The sequence below is a fragment of the Sciurus vulgaris genome (genome assembly GCF_902686455.1).
Source record: "Sciurus vulgaris genome assembly, chromosome: X".
Lineage (NCBI taxonomy): Eukaryota > Metazoa > Chordata > Mammalia > Rodentia > Sciuridae > Sciurus > Sciurus vulgaris.
In genome coordinates, this window is record NC_136471.1 from 100719997 (window position 1) to 100735628 (window position 15632).

At 40.1% G+C, this 15632-nt stretch overlaps 1 protein-coding gene across 1 annotated transcript; it reads left to right on the plus strand.

Moving 5' to 3' along the window:
* Nucleotides 1-755: 755 nt before the first annotated feature.
* Nucleotides 756-1367, plus strand: PPP1R2C (PPP1R2 family member C; the record flags this gene model as incomplete). The annotated part of the gene is made up of 1 exon (XM_079124255.1): nucleotides 756-1367. One exon carries the CDS (start codon nucleotides 756-758, stop codon nucleotides 1365-1367), a length of 612 nt encoding a protein of 203 aa, XP_078980381.1.
* Nucleotides 1368-15632: the final 14265 nt, after the last annotated feature.

Here is a 15632-nt window from a genome sequence, read left to right on the forward strand (position 1 = left end):
ACTGTGGCTAGATGTTGGGTAAGAGATTGGAAGGCTACAGGAGGTGCTACTGAAGCTCCATTTGAGTGTAGTCAATGTGAAATGTGATGGTGACTTGAAATAGTGTGGTGTCAGAAGAGATAAAGTGAGAATTTCTTGAAATATTTAGGCCAGGATCATAGGGATGGATTGGAGTGTGAGCAATCTAAAGGGATGAAGAACCATACTCAGGTACTAGCTGATGAAAGTGACTGATGTAGGGGGCCATTCTTTCAGACAGAGAGTGGGAGAGGAAGAACAGGAAAGAGAGGAGAGTGTGTGTAGAGGGAAAGTGTAGTTGGGATCTGAAAAGAAAAGTGATCACCTTCTAGCCAAGGTCTCCCATCTTTCAAAGTAGTGGCTTTCAAATCTTTGACAGTAAGACATACATTTTACATAACTTCCCTGTAGCCAGACAGGGTGTGGTGAAGTTCCAAAACAATGCTTCCCCTTTCCATGAACCACAAACGGATATTTCCTATCTTATTCCGTTAAAAATAAATAATAAGATGTCCTTCAGTGCCTTGAGCTGGTGACCTCCATAGTGACGTCGGCTGTGACGGAGGAGGTAGCATTGTGAAGAGGCTTTTGGCATCCTTTGTGATGCGTGGGCCATGGTATTGCTACTAGGGTGTTAGGAGCTGTTGACCAGATAGTTCGGGCTGCTGTTTTCAGCCCGAGCGCGGCGGGCGGCTGCTCGGCGGCTCAAACCTTACGCAGCCTTTTGCTCGCCAAGCATGGCAGCCTCCACCACCTCCCACCGGACTATCAAGGGGATCCTGAAAAACAAAGGTTCGACCAGTTCCTCGGTAGCATCTCCTGCCCAGCAGTCCGGAGGTGCTACCCAGGAGGTGCAGCGAAAGAAATCTCAGAGGTGGGATGAATCCAACATTCTGGCGACGCACCGTTCATCATACAGAGACTATGATTTAATGAAGATAAATGAGCCTGGCACTCTCTGCGTCAGTGCGCAAGATGATGGGGAAGATACCTGTGAAGTCAAAATAAAAGAAGACATGACCCCGGACACCTTAGCTAAGAAACTAGCAGCCACTAACACCTTTGGGCCTGATTCCCTGGAGGAAGAGCAAAACAGCAGTGAAGCACACACCAGCAAATATCTTCTCCATAAAGAAGAAAAACAACGGCAGTTTGAGATGAAAAGAAAGCTTCATTACAATGAAGGACTAAACATCAAGTTAGCTAGACAATTAATTTCAGAAGACCTACAAGCTGAAGCGGAAGAAGATAAAAGCCAAGAAAGTCTACATTTTACAAATGAAGAAAAGACTACTACAGAAGAAGCTCATACAACTGATGAACTACAAACCCAGTCATGCAACGCCTAGAAGACATTTGTCTGCCGCTTGATTGTTGGTCAGATACACAATTACTATCACAATGCTGCTTCTCTTTCATAACTCATGCTTTAACTACTGATTTGCTTATCAGTTAAATTGTGCTACAAGAATTAAATGGTAATCTTAGAGAATAATAGATTTGGTGGAAAATGGCTGTCTGATATTCTTGCACTTAATTCTTTGCTGAAAATACAGATCTTGATATTAGTCCAAAACTACATCGTTTTTATAAGTCTACTGATTAGTGTATATATTCTATAGTTGTTTAATGTGTAAACGGCTTAAAGGGGGACAAATTTATATTCACTTCTAGATGTACTAGCATTTTTATTGTTTGTTCTATTTACTTTTACATGACAGCAGAAGGCATTTTGCTTCATTGTACACAAATGGAGTACAACTTTTCATTTCTCTGGTTGTACACGATGTAGAGTCACACCATTTGTGTAATCATACATGTAGATGTACTAGCTTTTACAGAAAAGATTTTGTTAAATCAAATACAATTGGTACAGTAAGTTGTCTGAGTTGATATTTAGGCTGAAAATTACTTGTCTTCAGGATGATATTCCTGTTGAATTGAGATAAAATATGTCTTATTATTGATTTCCCTTAGCTTAGTACCTTTAAAAATGAGGGTTGGGGTGGGGGTGAGAGAAGAATGGAGGAACTTTAGATTATGTAGAGGGAAATGAGAGGGAGGAGGGGCAGGAATATGAAAAATGGTGGAATGAGACAGACATCATTACCCTGTGTACATGTATGATTACATGAATGGTATGAATCTACATCATGTACAACCATAGAAACGAAAAGATGTACCTCATTTGTGTACAGTGAATCAAAATGCAGTCTGTAAAAATAAAAGATTTAAAGTATCTTAATTCATTCAATATTTAGAAGGAAATGACTGAATTTTTTTAAAAATCAAAAGTAGCCATTTTATCATGAACTGTCAGGTTACAATTGGAACAATGTCCTGGTTTGTTAGATACTAGGTAGACAGATTTGGTGTAATTTTTAAAATTCTTATTTCATTTCTCCCTTCTCATATCTGTCCTAACCTCTATCTTTTGTTGCCTCAGTTTTGTTGGCCCAGCACATACTCAATCCTTTATGATGTATCATAGATTGTCATGGCATTAGGAAATCTTTCCTTCAAATATTTTCTTTTATTGCAGTAGTATCACTTCTATTTTGAACATCATGGTCTATTCAGTCTTCCAGTGTGTGGAGAAAACAGATTGAACATCAGAGGGCTATATATAAGAAGGAAAATTCTACTACTAAACTTCTATAACATTTTGGCTTACAACTTGCTATTGTTAGCTTATTGTTTGACCCAATTAGTTTTTAGACATAAACTGAGTTTCTCCATTTTTTCATGAAAGAAACATGGAAAATCAGTGATACAGTTCCTGAATATACACAGAAGCCCCCAAAATTTGTTTCCTTTTTTTATATTGAGAATTGTAGAGTCATATACACATACAGTTATAAGAGATAATGCAGAGGAAGCCTGTGTACCACCTACCCCATTTCCCCCAATGGTAACATATTGCAAAATAATAGTACAATCCAACATTCATGATATTGATATTAATGCAATCAAGATACAGAACACTCCATCACCACCAAGATCCCTCAAATATATGTCACTGGATGCAAATAGAATATTTGTTAAATACACTCCTAACAAGTGAGCATATGTTAAGCATAGCCACAGGTCAGGGACAAATGCCTGAGCCAGGGGGAGAAAGATGAATAGAATACCACCACAGAGATCCAAGAATTGGAGGAGATACCTGAAATGTTGTTTATGAAGGCCTGCCAAGGAAGAGGATACCTGTATTCAAAGAGGGACAAGAGTTTTGGGGTTACATATCTATTTGAACAAAAGGAGGTGGCTTCCAGATGGCTGCAGAGCAAGCACCACTCTTCAGAAGAGGACTGCTATATTCCAAGTTCCTTCTGCCTAAAGGTGAAGACAGAAGGAGCGCAGCCCTGGTGATCTGTTCCTGCTCAGCAGAAGAGGAGATGCAACTCACATTTGGCTAGAGTTGGGGATGGGATACAGAAGAGGGGATAAAACACTACACACATGAGGAGGTGATGGGGCCATTAGAGGGAATAACACATAGGTCTACAATTGAGGGGTGGTAAACTTGAGAATCATTTCTTCAAGATGATGCTCACATCATTGTTTCCCCAGCACAATATCACACTTCAGTGATTAAGGAGAAATGTGGGCAAGGAGAAAAAGGGATGGAGCCTTCAAAATGCATATTTGGGGAGAAGCACATCAAACAACTTTATATAAGAACCTTGATGAAATTAGCACTACCATTTCATAATCAGAAAATTCAGTCCATAAGCAACAGGAAGCAACATTCCAAACACATTTAAGGGGAAGCAGAACAGACCAAGCTCTTGACCAACATCTACACTCACGGGGCTTTAGCATCCAAACCTGCATACACAGATTACTTTGGAGGATTTAGGAATGCAGGTTGTAAAAGGTGTGGGGAAAACTGAGAATCGTTCGTGTATATCTGTGTGTGTCTACATGTGGGCATGGGGGAAAGCTGCATCAAGCATTCTTCCCTACCAGTATAAACACAGTTCCCTAATACAAGGTTATTCATTATTAGCTACTAAGAAATATAAAGAATTGTTTTTATCATTGTGTAGGCAGAGCATTTTTGCATCACTGAACCTGCCTATGCATGCTGGGTACTAAATAGCTTCTTCTTCCAAGGAGCCTACTTTTTCTTCATCTTTTTTCCCCCGGTTTTAAGGCAGGCTCTTTGAAAGGTGCATATGAACTCCGTTTCCATAGCAATTGCAAGCATCAGTGATAACCCAGAGCTTCTAAGTTATAATATACAGGCTACCCTATTAATGAGTTTCAAACTGCATTTCCATGAGACAACGGCTCAGCCACTGATAGATAAGGTCAGACCCCATCTTCAAACTTTAAATTAAATCAGAATAGATCAAAATGCAACGGAGGGAGGAGGTGTCCTTTTGGGAAAGTATGCTGTTAAAAAATATGTTCTTTGTGGAGGCAAAACAGTTGCTTTTGTGGTTTGTAATGCCCAGATGGAAAAATTCTAAAACAGATACAGCTTCTTCTGGGTTATTAATGGCATGTTGTCATTTTCTTATGCTATTTGTGAGTGAATTTTTCCAACGGTAGCTCAGATTCTTAAGAAAGCACACAATCTTTTGCCCCAGGAAGAACAGGTGTGGTTGTTAGTTCTTGCCAAGCAGGTCTGGAATAACGCAAGTTCAATGATAATTTATGAAATTATTTATTCATGCACTGAAAGCCAAGACTCTGTGCTTGTTTTTAAAAAGCTCCCAGTTTACTGGAGGGCTCAGCCATGCCACCAGGTCATTTCCACCCTGAGCAAGAGTGCTTCACCTCAATCCTTGAGGTACATTGCCTAAGGTATTGAAAGACCTTCCCATGGAGTTGAAGTTGAGGATACTGCCTACAGGAGAAATAGAATTGGCATTTCAGATGAAGGTAAGAGGCATAGTTCTTTTGGGGAGCTACAAGCTATTCTATAAGAGGCATCATATGGGATTAGAGTTAAGAAGGGCTATGAAAGGACATGCTTATCACACAAAGGCAAAGGGAGCCACTAACATTTTTAAGCAGCAGTGACTGATCACATTTAGTTTTTTGAGAGACCATTATGGCTGAAGGTACAACCTTGAATCAAACAGGGTAGGGAGTACAAAGCTGGAGACAGGAACACAAACATGTGATATGCATTGTAGGAAACTACTGACAATAATGTTAAAGTGCTGAACCTCTTATCTTGTACTCATGGCCAAGTCACAACCTGCCCTACACCAGTGTCAAGCACAGAGTTCTTTCCAGAGTGGCTACATCAGCATTACCCAAAAGCTGGTTAGAACTCCAAATACTTGGGCCAAATCCCAGATGTACTGACTCAGTATCTCTAGGGCTAAGGCCCAGCAATCTGGATTTTAACAAGCTCCCCAACAACTTTTCTAGATGTTCAGGTTGGAGAATCACTGCTCTACAATACAACTTTGAATTAGCTGAGCTCAATTTTGTAGGACATCTTACTGTTCGTGTGCACATGCATAATATGTACACAATTTTGCAAAAACACATCACAATGAATTTGAGAACTGCACACAAGTTTCCTCAGAATCTTTCACAAGTATACTGCCAGACTGAGACCACAGCTGTACTCAATCTTTCCCCACCCTGACTGTAAATTAGTACCACTATGGAAATCAGCATAGAGGTTCCTTAAAGGCTAGGCATGGAAACACCATATAAGTCAGGTATACCACTCTTCAATATTTATTCTGAAGAATTAAAGAAATCATACTACAGTGATACATACATCATCATGTTTATAACAGCACAATTCACAACAGCCAAACTATGAAACCAGTTTGGGTGTCCATCAATGGATGAATGAGCAAAGACAATGTGGTATGTGTGCATGCATGTGTGCATGCATGTGTGCATGCATGTGTGCATGTGTGTGTGTGTGTGTGTGTATGTATATGTATACACACATACAATGGAGTTTTATTCATTCATAAAGAAAAATGAAATTGTCATTTACAGGAAAATTGATAGGATTAGAGACCATTTTATTAAGCAAAACAAGTCAAACTCAAGGTTAAGGGTTGTATGTTTTCTCTAACAGGCAGAAGCTATAGAGGGAAAGGAAAAGAAAGATGGGGGCAGATCTCATGAAAATCAAAGGGAGATCAAAGGAGGGACAAAGGGGTAGAAGGGGGGAGGGAGGGGGAAAGTACTGGGGAGTGATATTGGCCAAATTATATTGTTATATTGTGTGCATGTACAAACATGCAAAACCAAATCCCATCAGTATGTACAACTGTAACACACTAATTAAAATGTAGGAAAAATATTTCCCCAGCCTTCCCCATTAAACAATTTTCCTAGGCACTTCTCCTGACCCCCAGGACACTGTGCTGTCCTCACACTGTTCTAGTGGACATTCCTAATGCCACCATGGACACATAGTACTTTACATCTCCTAGATCTGTTAGGGCTATTCCCTTCCCCCTGCCAGAGCATATATATTTCTGTTTTTATTATGAGTCTCAATCCTCCACATTAGCACAAATCCCACCTCAAACTCCTAAGTTGGAAGAGTGGATACCTGCTTTAAGGGAGGCAGAAAAGCCTAGTAATTGGAATTACATTATTTAGAGTCAAAGAGTTCTGGGTTTGAATCCAGATTCTGCAATATGTCAGCTGAATCACCTGAGGCAAAGCTCTTCACCTCTTTGAGCTGGTTTCCTCACAATGAAATGAGGTTAACAATAACACACCTTTCATGAACAGTTATTGGAATGATTAAATGAATGATGTCAGTGAAACAATGGCTTCTAGTAAATATTCAGTAAATGGTAGCTCTTATTTTTCTCAACTTCACATATTTTCTCTACATCTGTTAAATTGTTGATCATTTCTATAATAGTACTAGACATTTCTGAATCTACCTCTCTTCTCCCAGTGGATTGAGAGCCTTTTGCAGACAGCTGTGCCTATGTGTCTGATGTCTTTTTGCACAGTGCCTTATACCAAACAGATGCTATAAAATGGAGATTGAACTTGAACATGCCTTCTTCCTGTCCAGTTGGATCATATAATCCACCAATGATTTACCTAATTAAATACAATTTGTACCTGTGAGGCCCCTCAACCTTCAGTGCCATGAGCTTTTTTTTTTTTTTTTTTTTTTGTGGTGCTGGGGATTGAACCCAGGGCCTTGTGCATGTGAGGCAAGCACTCTACCAACTGAGCTATATCCCCAGCCCTTTCAGTGCCATCAGCTTTAAGGGGCAAAATGAAAAGGTGTTAGTCTCAAAGGGTAAGATTTGAGTGACAGTAGCTTTAAGTAACATTTTCTTTGAGAATGTCCTTGGTGTTTTCATCACACTAAGTCTGAAAAGTTGGAGATGAAATGGAAGGACAGCAAGAAGGATTTAGTTGTAAAGCCAATCTACATTTTAATTTTAAAATTCATTGAAACTTCTAGGACATGGTCAAGTTTATGAAAGAAAGAAATTATTTTGTTTCATGAATCCAAACCACAGGTAAGAACCACATCCAGTTATTTATAGTAACACATGACACTTTATAGTCAGAGTGTTTCTGACTTTTATCTTTCAGAACTCCCTTTATTAATTATTGCCAACTTTCACAGCAAATTTTTATGGGTGAAAATTTGTAGAGTTAGAAGGGACCTAAAAGGCCCTCTTAACTACAACTGCTTCAGAGGTAAGGTCCTCTGAAAAAATGATCACCCAGGGTTTACAAAGCCAAGGGGAGACTGTGCTTCTATATAGCCACAAAATCTTTCCCTGTATACAGAGGGAACATAAATTGAAGACACATTCAAGTGTTTTCAAGTTGTTTGGGAGACTCTTCTTGTATTTATAACTCAGGAAATTCTTTCAGGAGAGGATGGTTTTTCTTAGAAAGTCTGATCTCAGACAGTACCTGATGCCCTCTCTGACTGATACTTTGTCTTTTCAAGCTGCGTGGATTATAACAGCTAGCCCCTCTGGCAGTGCTTGGGCATAAAAATAATGGAGAATAAGAAATATCAGTGGTGTACCTGGGACAACCCACTACCCCTGAATTCCTCATCTTCTCTGAGTGACAGAAAAAGAGTCACACATGGCCCCCTCACAGTCTCTTTCCCCTTACCTTCCTTGTTGTGAGGTGCAAAACTACCTATGTCACAGGGTGGGTATGAGAAGTTTATAAAGTAACACATGGAGAGAGATTTGCACATTGCTAGGCACATGTAAACACCCAGTCAACATGCACTATACTTAATAATCTTGTTGTTAGGACTATTAGCATCAATCACAGCCAGCTGGATTCCTGCCTTGAAATTCATTATTGAACAAGGGCAAACTCTGCTGCCTACAGAACAGGCAGAATGCATGACCAGACCAGGGTCACCACTTTCTTCATATCACAGGTGGGACTTTTTGCTTGAATAGACACTTGTCTGTACCAAAATTAGACATTGTGGTGACCACTGTGATTTATCCCCAGATGCCTCCTTAGGATCACAGCTTCCAAGACTACTCTCCCCACATGACCCTCATCTGTCAGCCCCCTTCCTTGCCAGGATTGCCTCAGCTGATGAGGAACCCCTTGTCTTAAGACCATGCCCTTCCTGGGGTGTCCCCAAATTCAATGACTGTTCAATGTGGAGATCTAATGGGCCTCTGCATTTGAGCCTAACTTGGGACAATTCTATAAGGTCATCCCAGGTTCAGGGCTCCCTGTGGAGGTGGCTGAGGAATACCATTATGACTTTGTTACTGCTTGACTTTTCCCTTTGCTCAATCTTTCTTCTTCCCATCCTTATTTACTGGTTTTGCTCCCAAGATCCCCCTTCAATAGCTTTTGGTATGCTAATCTCCAGTTCAGCACCTACTTCCCAGGGAAATCAACCTGCAACAGATCTCTAATATCAGAAATGCTGAAGTGGATATGATCTAATGTCAAACACAAACTTCGGTACCCAGACTTCAAAAAAGCGGAGATGTGAGGTTCACTGTAGCTGCTGACATTTCAGAGCTTTTAGGTGCCTGGTTCTTTCCTTGCGAACAGCATTGACAGCACGTGCCAGAGGACTGTTAGTAATGAGAAATAAACAAGGAATAAAACACCCACCTTAAGGTTTGCCATACTTAGCTGTTCTTTTCGCCATGACCCAGTTGCCCCTAACTCTTAACATGGGACTTGGGGAGAGCCAAGTCTTCCCTTGCCCAGTCAACTCATCCAGAGCTGTTATTAGGATTTTGTTCAGATGCCACAGGGCCCCCAAATTTCTCTTTTAAAAAAAAATCATGAATGTATCAGTATTTTGGTCCATTAGTTCATCAGATTCTATTCAGAAGGGAGTTTAAACATGGACACTGGTTGGTGACAATCTGAAGTCCAACTAACATTGAGTAAGTATCAGCTACATTCTTAAAAATCCATCCAATATACTTAAAAATGTGGACAGAAGCATTATTTGTTAGAAAATATATGTGAGTTATCATCATGAGATGGAAACTCTTCAATGTGAACTTTTAAATTCACTGATTTGAATGCCTTCCATAGTTTCAGTGTATCAACTCCAAGACTCTAATCTGTGCCCTTCTGGCACCTTGTGATAAGAAAGAAAAATTGTATTTTAATTTTATGTCTATTTCTTCTATTTCTAAAAATCATCTTCAGTCTGTGACACTGGATTTTGGAAAATTATGATGAAAATAGTAAAAGTAATGTACATACTATTATCATTACTTATTTATTTTCATACAACATCACTAATATCCCTGGAGTACCCAAACCTGTTTATATCTCATCTATTTTATTCCTGCCACAAATAAAACTTCCATGTCCTGGAAGGCTTTGATTCCACACAGTGCAATTTCAGAAAAAAATTATGAATAATGAAAAACAAAAAAAATGACAATAAAAGTATTCTTGAATCTGAATTATCATATCTCATCTCAGGATCAGAAATGAGAGTACCAACTAGTGAATGATAATGTATGTATTGGCAAGTTCTTGACCACCTGGGGTTCAAGCTGAGTTTTTTTTTTGGGGGGGGGGGGCAAAAAACTTTTACCTATCAACCTATTGATGTGTTGATAGTTCATTCATTTGAGATCCACAGAGGACTGGAGGTGTAGCTCAGGGGTAGAGCATTGCCCAACATGCATGAGGCCCTAACTTTGATTCTCAGTTCTGGAAAAGAAAAGAAAAAAGTGAAAGAGATTCAAAGACAATGAGTGATGTAAATTTTCCTAAAACCTACACAGTGGCTGTCTCGCCTTTGTGAATTCATTGTCTTCAGAGGCTCAAGAATATGGAAGTTAATACATAGATTTGGTATGGTTACTAATCTAGGGCATTCCCTTCCAAGTAACATTAGACAAATATCATGAGTTCAAATTTTTAAGTCAGCTTGGTTTATACTGCATTGGGAATGCAAAAATGAATGAGCTGGTCCATAGTCTCAAGTTCAGTTAACTGTGGCAAAAGTTTGCTTAGTAACTGTGACACACATTGGGGCAAAGATTTAACCAACTAATGCTAAGGAAACAGGAGTTTCCACAGAGAGTGTGGTGAAAAGAGAGCGTGGCCTGTTCCCGGGCCCTCCCTCTGGGGCTGCAGAGCTGGGGCCCAGGGACAGGCGCGGCCTCTGCCCTTCAGACAACCAGTGCCTCCCTGCGACTGTCCCCTGGCTGGCCTGGGTTGCGAAGGACCCGGAGCCTATTCCCACCTGGATGGATCTGATGGCCGCAGCGGCCTGTCACAGACCCGCGAAGCTGCCAGGTCTCCTGGCCCAATCCGGTCCTCCCAGGCCAGGCTGCGGCTGAGGACGTGGCGCCATTGAGTGGTGGTGGAGGGCGTGGCATGCTGTAGTGAGAGGAGGGGCGTAGCGTGGGGTGGGGAGGGGAGAGGAGTGGCGCGGGGTGGGGAGAGGAGTGGCGTGGGGAGAGGAGTGGCGTGGGGAGAGGAGTGGCATGTCATGGCATGGGGAGAAGAGTGGCAGCCACCCAGACACTGCAGAAGCCGGCAGGGACTTCAAGAAGGCCAGTGGATGCCCAAGAGCTTGGCTGCCCTTAGACAGCGGAGCCCGCAGATCAGGGCCCTGGGCTGTTTCCCTGAGACCATGCCTTGTCCCAACAGGTGGACAAAGGCCTGAACCATCTTGGAAGGTGCTCGACGTCCCGGATGAGGGCGGGGGAATGTTCAGCTGTTCATGGGGTCAGGGTCAGTTAATGTTCCAAGGGGTCCAGTTACCTGTCTATGGGGGAAACCATCAGCTCTCTGTGGGGGGACCGTTAGTGGTTCAGGGAGGGTCCGTCAGCTGTCCACGGGGGCAGGGGGAATCTTTAGCTGTCCACAGGGATGGGGAATGGTTAGCTGCCCATGGGGGTCATGGTACCTGTCCATGGAGGGAAATGGTCATCAGCCCAGCCCCCTGCTGTTGGTGTTTGTTCTACCAAAGAGAGAAAGGGCAGAGAACCACATCACCTATCACCAACTGGAAGTGCCCATCACCCTGGGCGTTTGTAGAAGGTCTGCTCATATAAAATGAAAAAGCTGCTCTCAGCTTTCCCCCTAACTTTGAAAATTTTGCTGCATCTGGACATTCTCAATGTAAAGAGGTTGCCAAGGTATGACAGAATTAGAAAATAACACTCTTGTAAATGCCCATTTGTTTAAAAAAATCGGAAATATCTCCTAGAAGTGACTGAAATGGAGTTGTTAGACCTCTAGGAGCACACATGTCCATGTTGGTTCAGTGAGTTAGAGGACATGGAAAAGACTGTGAGAAGAAGGAGGTCCTGTGCCAGGCTAGAAAGACACTTTTCATATTATAACCATCGTTTTGGGTGTGCATTTTATTCCTCATTACTGTTGTGCTGAATAGTTGACAATGCTAAGAACTTTTTTGAAATATCTAGTCTTTCTCGATATTCTAAAGTGCCTGATATATATTTAAAGAAAAGTAGTAAAATACAACACATTTTGTAATTTTAAAAAATTCTTATGAAATGTTTCGGGGGACAGTAGCCAGACCTGTTCAGTACTACACCATTGTGTACTGATTCTCCAGAGTGCCATGCCAATGTGCTTACAATGATGCAAGAGTAACCGTGTTACTCTTATGTTTATGTGCTTTGTTTTAATTTGCTATGTACATAGTGTATATAAAGGACAAAGAAGTCCTAGTCTACATTTAGTCTATCTAGATGTTAAAAAGTTTGCCAGCATGTGACAAAAGTAGAATTAATAAACAAATTTTGTATATTTTATGTTAAAATTCCTAGGAAGGATTGTCTTCTGAAAATTTAAGGACTATAGCCCACTGACCAGTGAAGGGCCAGAAAGCTCATATTTTGAAGACATTTTCAAATTAGAACTGTTGTTACATGTGTGCAGTTAATTCAAGATTATCATGTACATAGTGGACAAATTGAGTCCTTACTTGAAACATCTAGACTGTCAAGATGTGTAGAAGTGCCTGATGTATGTTAAATGGAGAGGTAGTAAAATATCACTTTGTAAATATATTTTTGCTAAAATTAATATGAAATATTGTCTTTTGGGAATGGAATTGTCAAACCACCTCTTTGAGCAGTATAGTGTCATCTGTATTATTCAGTGATGTGGAGGAGATGGGAAGGAAGCAATTGCAAAAGGTAATATGTTAGTGTGTTCATACTGAACATTCTCAGACATCAGTTTTCTGTGTTTTGTGCATTTTCTTTTGGCTGTGTATAGAGTATTTTGCAATATCTAGTCTAGATGTTAAAGAGGTTGCCATGGTATGATCTAGTAGTTAGTAAAATTAGCAAATTCGTACATTTTGTGTGGAAATTTATAGGAAAGCTTGTACTCAGTAAATGACTTCTGGATATAAATTTGTTTAACCATCTCTAAGCATTACATATGCTTATCCTTTTCACTGGACTCAAAGTAGAGAGAAGGAAGTAAAAAGGGGAGAAGGTTTAAGGACAAATGGTCATATTAGAAGATACCTCAGATCATAACAATTTCTATGTGCACAATTTTATTTACCAGTTCATAATGGACAGGTGTTTATGCAGAATACCTAGTCCTTCTATATACTTAGAAGTGCTTGATATATTTAAAAGTAGAAGCGGTACAGTAAAACTTTTTGTAAATAGTTTTTTTAAACTGATGGAAAATACTGTGTTTGGAATTGTTAAGCTACCTGTAAGCAGAATAAAAAAGAGAAGCAGAGAAGTAGACATTGAATGTCCATTTTAAACAAACAGCCCCCCACTTCTACTCATAGACTTTACACATCATTACATCTTTGGTTGGTGTTAAGGGAGAGGAGAAAGACTTTATAATCATTTCCAACTTAAATAGTCTTTGCAGGTATATACAAAATAACGATGTGAAATTAGGACACATGAATTTGTACCCAACTGAGTCCAAGAATTGCTTGACTAATCCAATATTACCTTGTCATGTATAAAAGGAAATAATGGACAATGATAAAGAAAATACTACTAACAATATTTAATATTCCTTGACTACTTATTATGTGTCAGATCCTGTTCTAAAGGTCTACAGGTATTATGATTTTTTTTTTTTGATGTCATTGACTAGAAGCAATTTTATTTGGAATGAGAGTCGTCAAACAAAAATACAAAATTCCCAGTTAAATTTGAATGTAAGGGAAATACCAAAACAAATTGTTTTAGTATAAACTTGTCCCAGACAACATTTAGGACATATGTATTCTAAAACATTATTTGTGATTCACCTAAATTCATTTGGGTGTCCTGTATATTTATTTGACAAATCTGGCAACCCCCCTTGGCACTAAGTCTCATGGCTGAGGAATTGCTTTTCTGTTTTCTTAGTGCAAAACAGGGTCTGGTCAAGAGTGACAGGAAAGTTAACTTCAAATGGTTGGTTTGACCCTGGAGAACTTTGTATGTACCAGTAATACATACATTTCTCATCTTGAGATGAGAAATCAAGTAAGAAGTGGCAGGTTTAAAGATACTCAGGATGCTTTTGGCTTTAATATCCACTTAAAATTATTGTGGTAGGACATATGTAATAAAGTTTATGAATTTAATTTTTTTTTTCTCAGTACAGGGGATTAAGCCCAGGGGTGCTCTACCACTGAGCTACATTCCTAGCCCTTTCTATTTTTAATTTCGAGACAGTCTCACTGAGTTGCCCAGGTTGTCCTTGAGCTTGTAATCCTCCTGCCTCAGCCTCCTGAGTAACTGAGATTACAGGCATGCATCGCCACACCTGCCTTGATCATCTTGGTCATTTCTAAGTGCACAATTCATTGGCATTACATACATACATGCTGATGTGCAATCGGCACTATCCACTTCAAGAACCTTTTCATCTTCCCAAATTGAAGATTTGTACCAATTAAATAACAATTCCCCTTTCTCCCTCCCTTCTTTCTCTCTAATAACCATCACTGTTTTCTGTCTCTGTGAATTTGACTACTCCAGGAACCTCATATTAGTGTAATCCTATGATATTGTCCTTTTGTATCTGGCTTATTTCTCTTTGCATAATATCTTCAGGGTTCATCCATGTTGTAGCAAGTGCTGGGATTTTATTCCTTTTTTTTTTATTGTAAACAAATGGGATACATGTTGTTTCTCTGTTTGTACATGGCGTAAAGGCATACCATTTGTGTAATCATAAATTTACATAGAGTAATGTTGTTTGATTCATTCTGTTATTTTTTCCCTTCCCCCAACCCCTCCCACCCCACTTTACCCTCTATACAGTAGTTCCTTCCTCCATACTTGCCCCCCTCCCTAACCCTAACTCTAACCCTAACACTAACCCTTCCCTCCCCCCCATTATGTGTCATCCTCCACTTATTAGTGATATCATTCGTCCTTTGGCTTTTTGAGATTGGCTTATCTCACTTAGCATGATATTCTCCAATTTCATCCATTTGCCTGCAAATGCCATAATTTTATCATTCTTTATGGCTGAGTAATATTCCATTGTATATATATACCACAGTTTCTTTATCCACTCATCAATTGAAGGGCATCTAGATTGGTTCCACAGTCTGGCTATTGGGAATTGAGCAGCTATGAACATTGATGTGGCTGTATCTCTGTAGTATGCTGATTTTAAGTCCTTTGGGTATAGGCCAAGGAGTGGGATAGCTGGGTCAAATGGAGGGTCCATTCCAAGTTTTCTAAGGAATCTCCACACTGCTTTCCAGAGTGGCTGCACTAATTTGCAGCCCCAGCAGCAATGTATCAGTGTACCTTTGTCCCCACATCCTCGCCAACACCTGTTGTTGCTCGTATTCTTGATAATCGCCATTCTAATTGGGGTGAGATGGAATCTTAGGGTGGTTTTGATTTGCATTTCTCTTATTACTAGAGATGTTGAGCATTTTTCCATATGTTTGTTGATTGCTTGTAGATCTTCTTCTGTGAAGTGTCTATTCATTTCCTTAGCCCATTTGTTGACTGGATTATTTGAATTCTTGGAGTAGAGGTTTTTGAATTCTTTATAGATTCTGGAGATTAGTGCTCTATCTGAAGTATGATTGGCAAAGATATTCTCCCACTCTGTAGGCTCTTTCTTCGCATTGCTGATAGTTTCCTTTGCTGAGAGAAAGCTTTTTAGTTTGAATCTATCCCAGTGGTTGATTC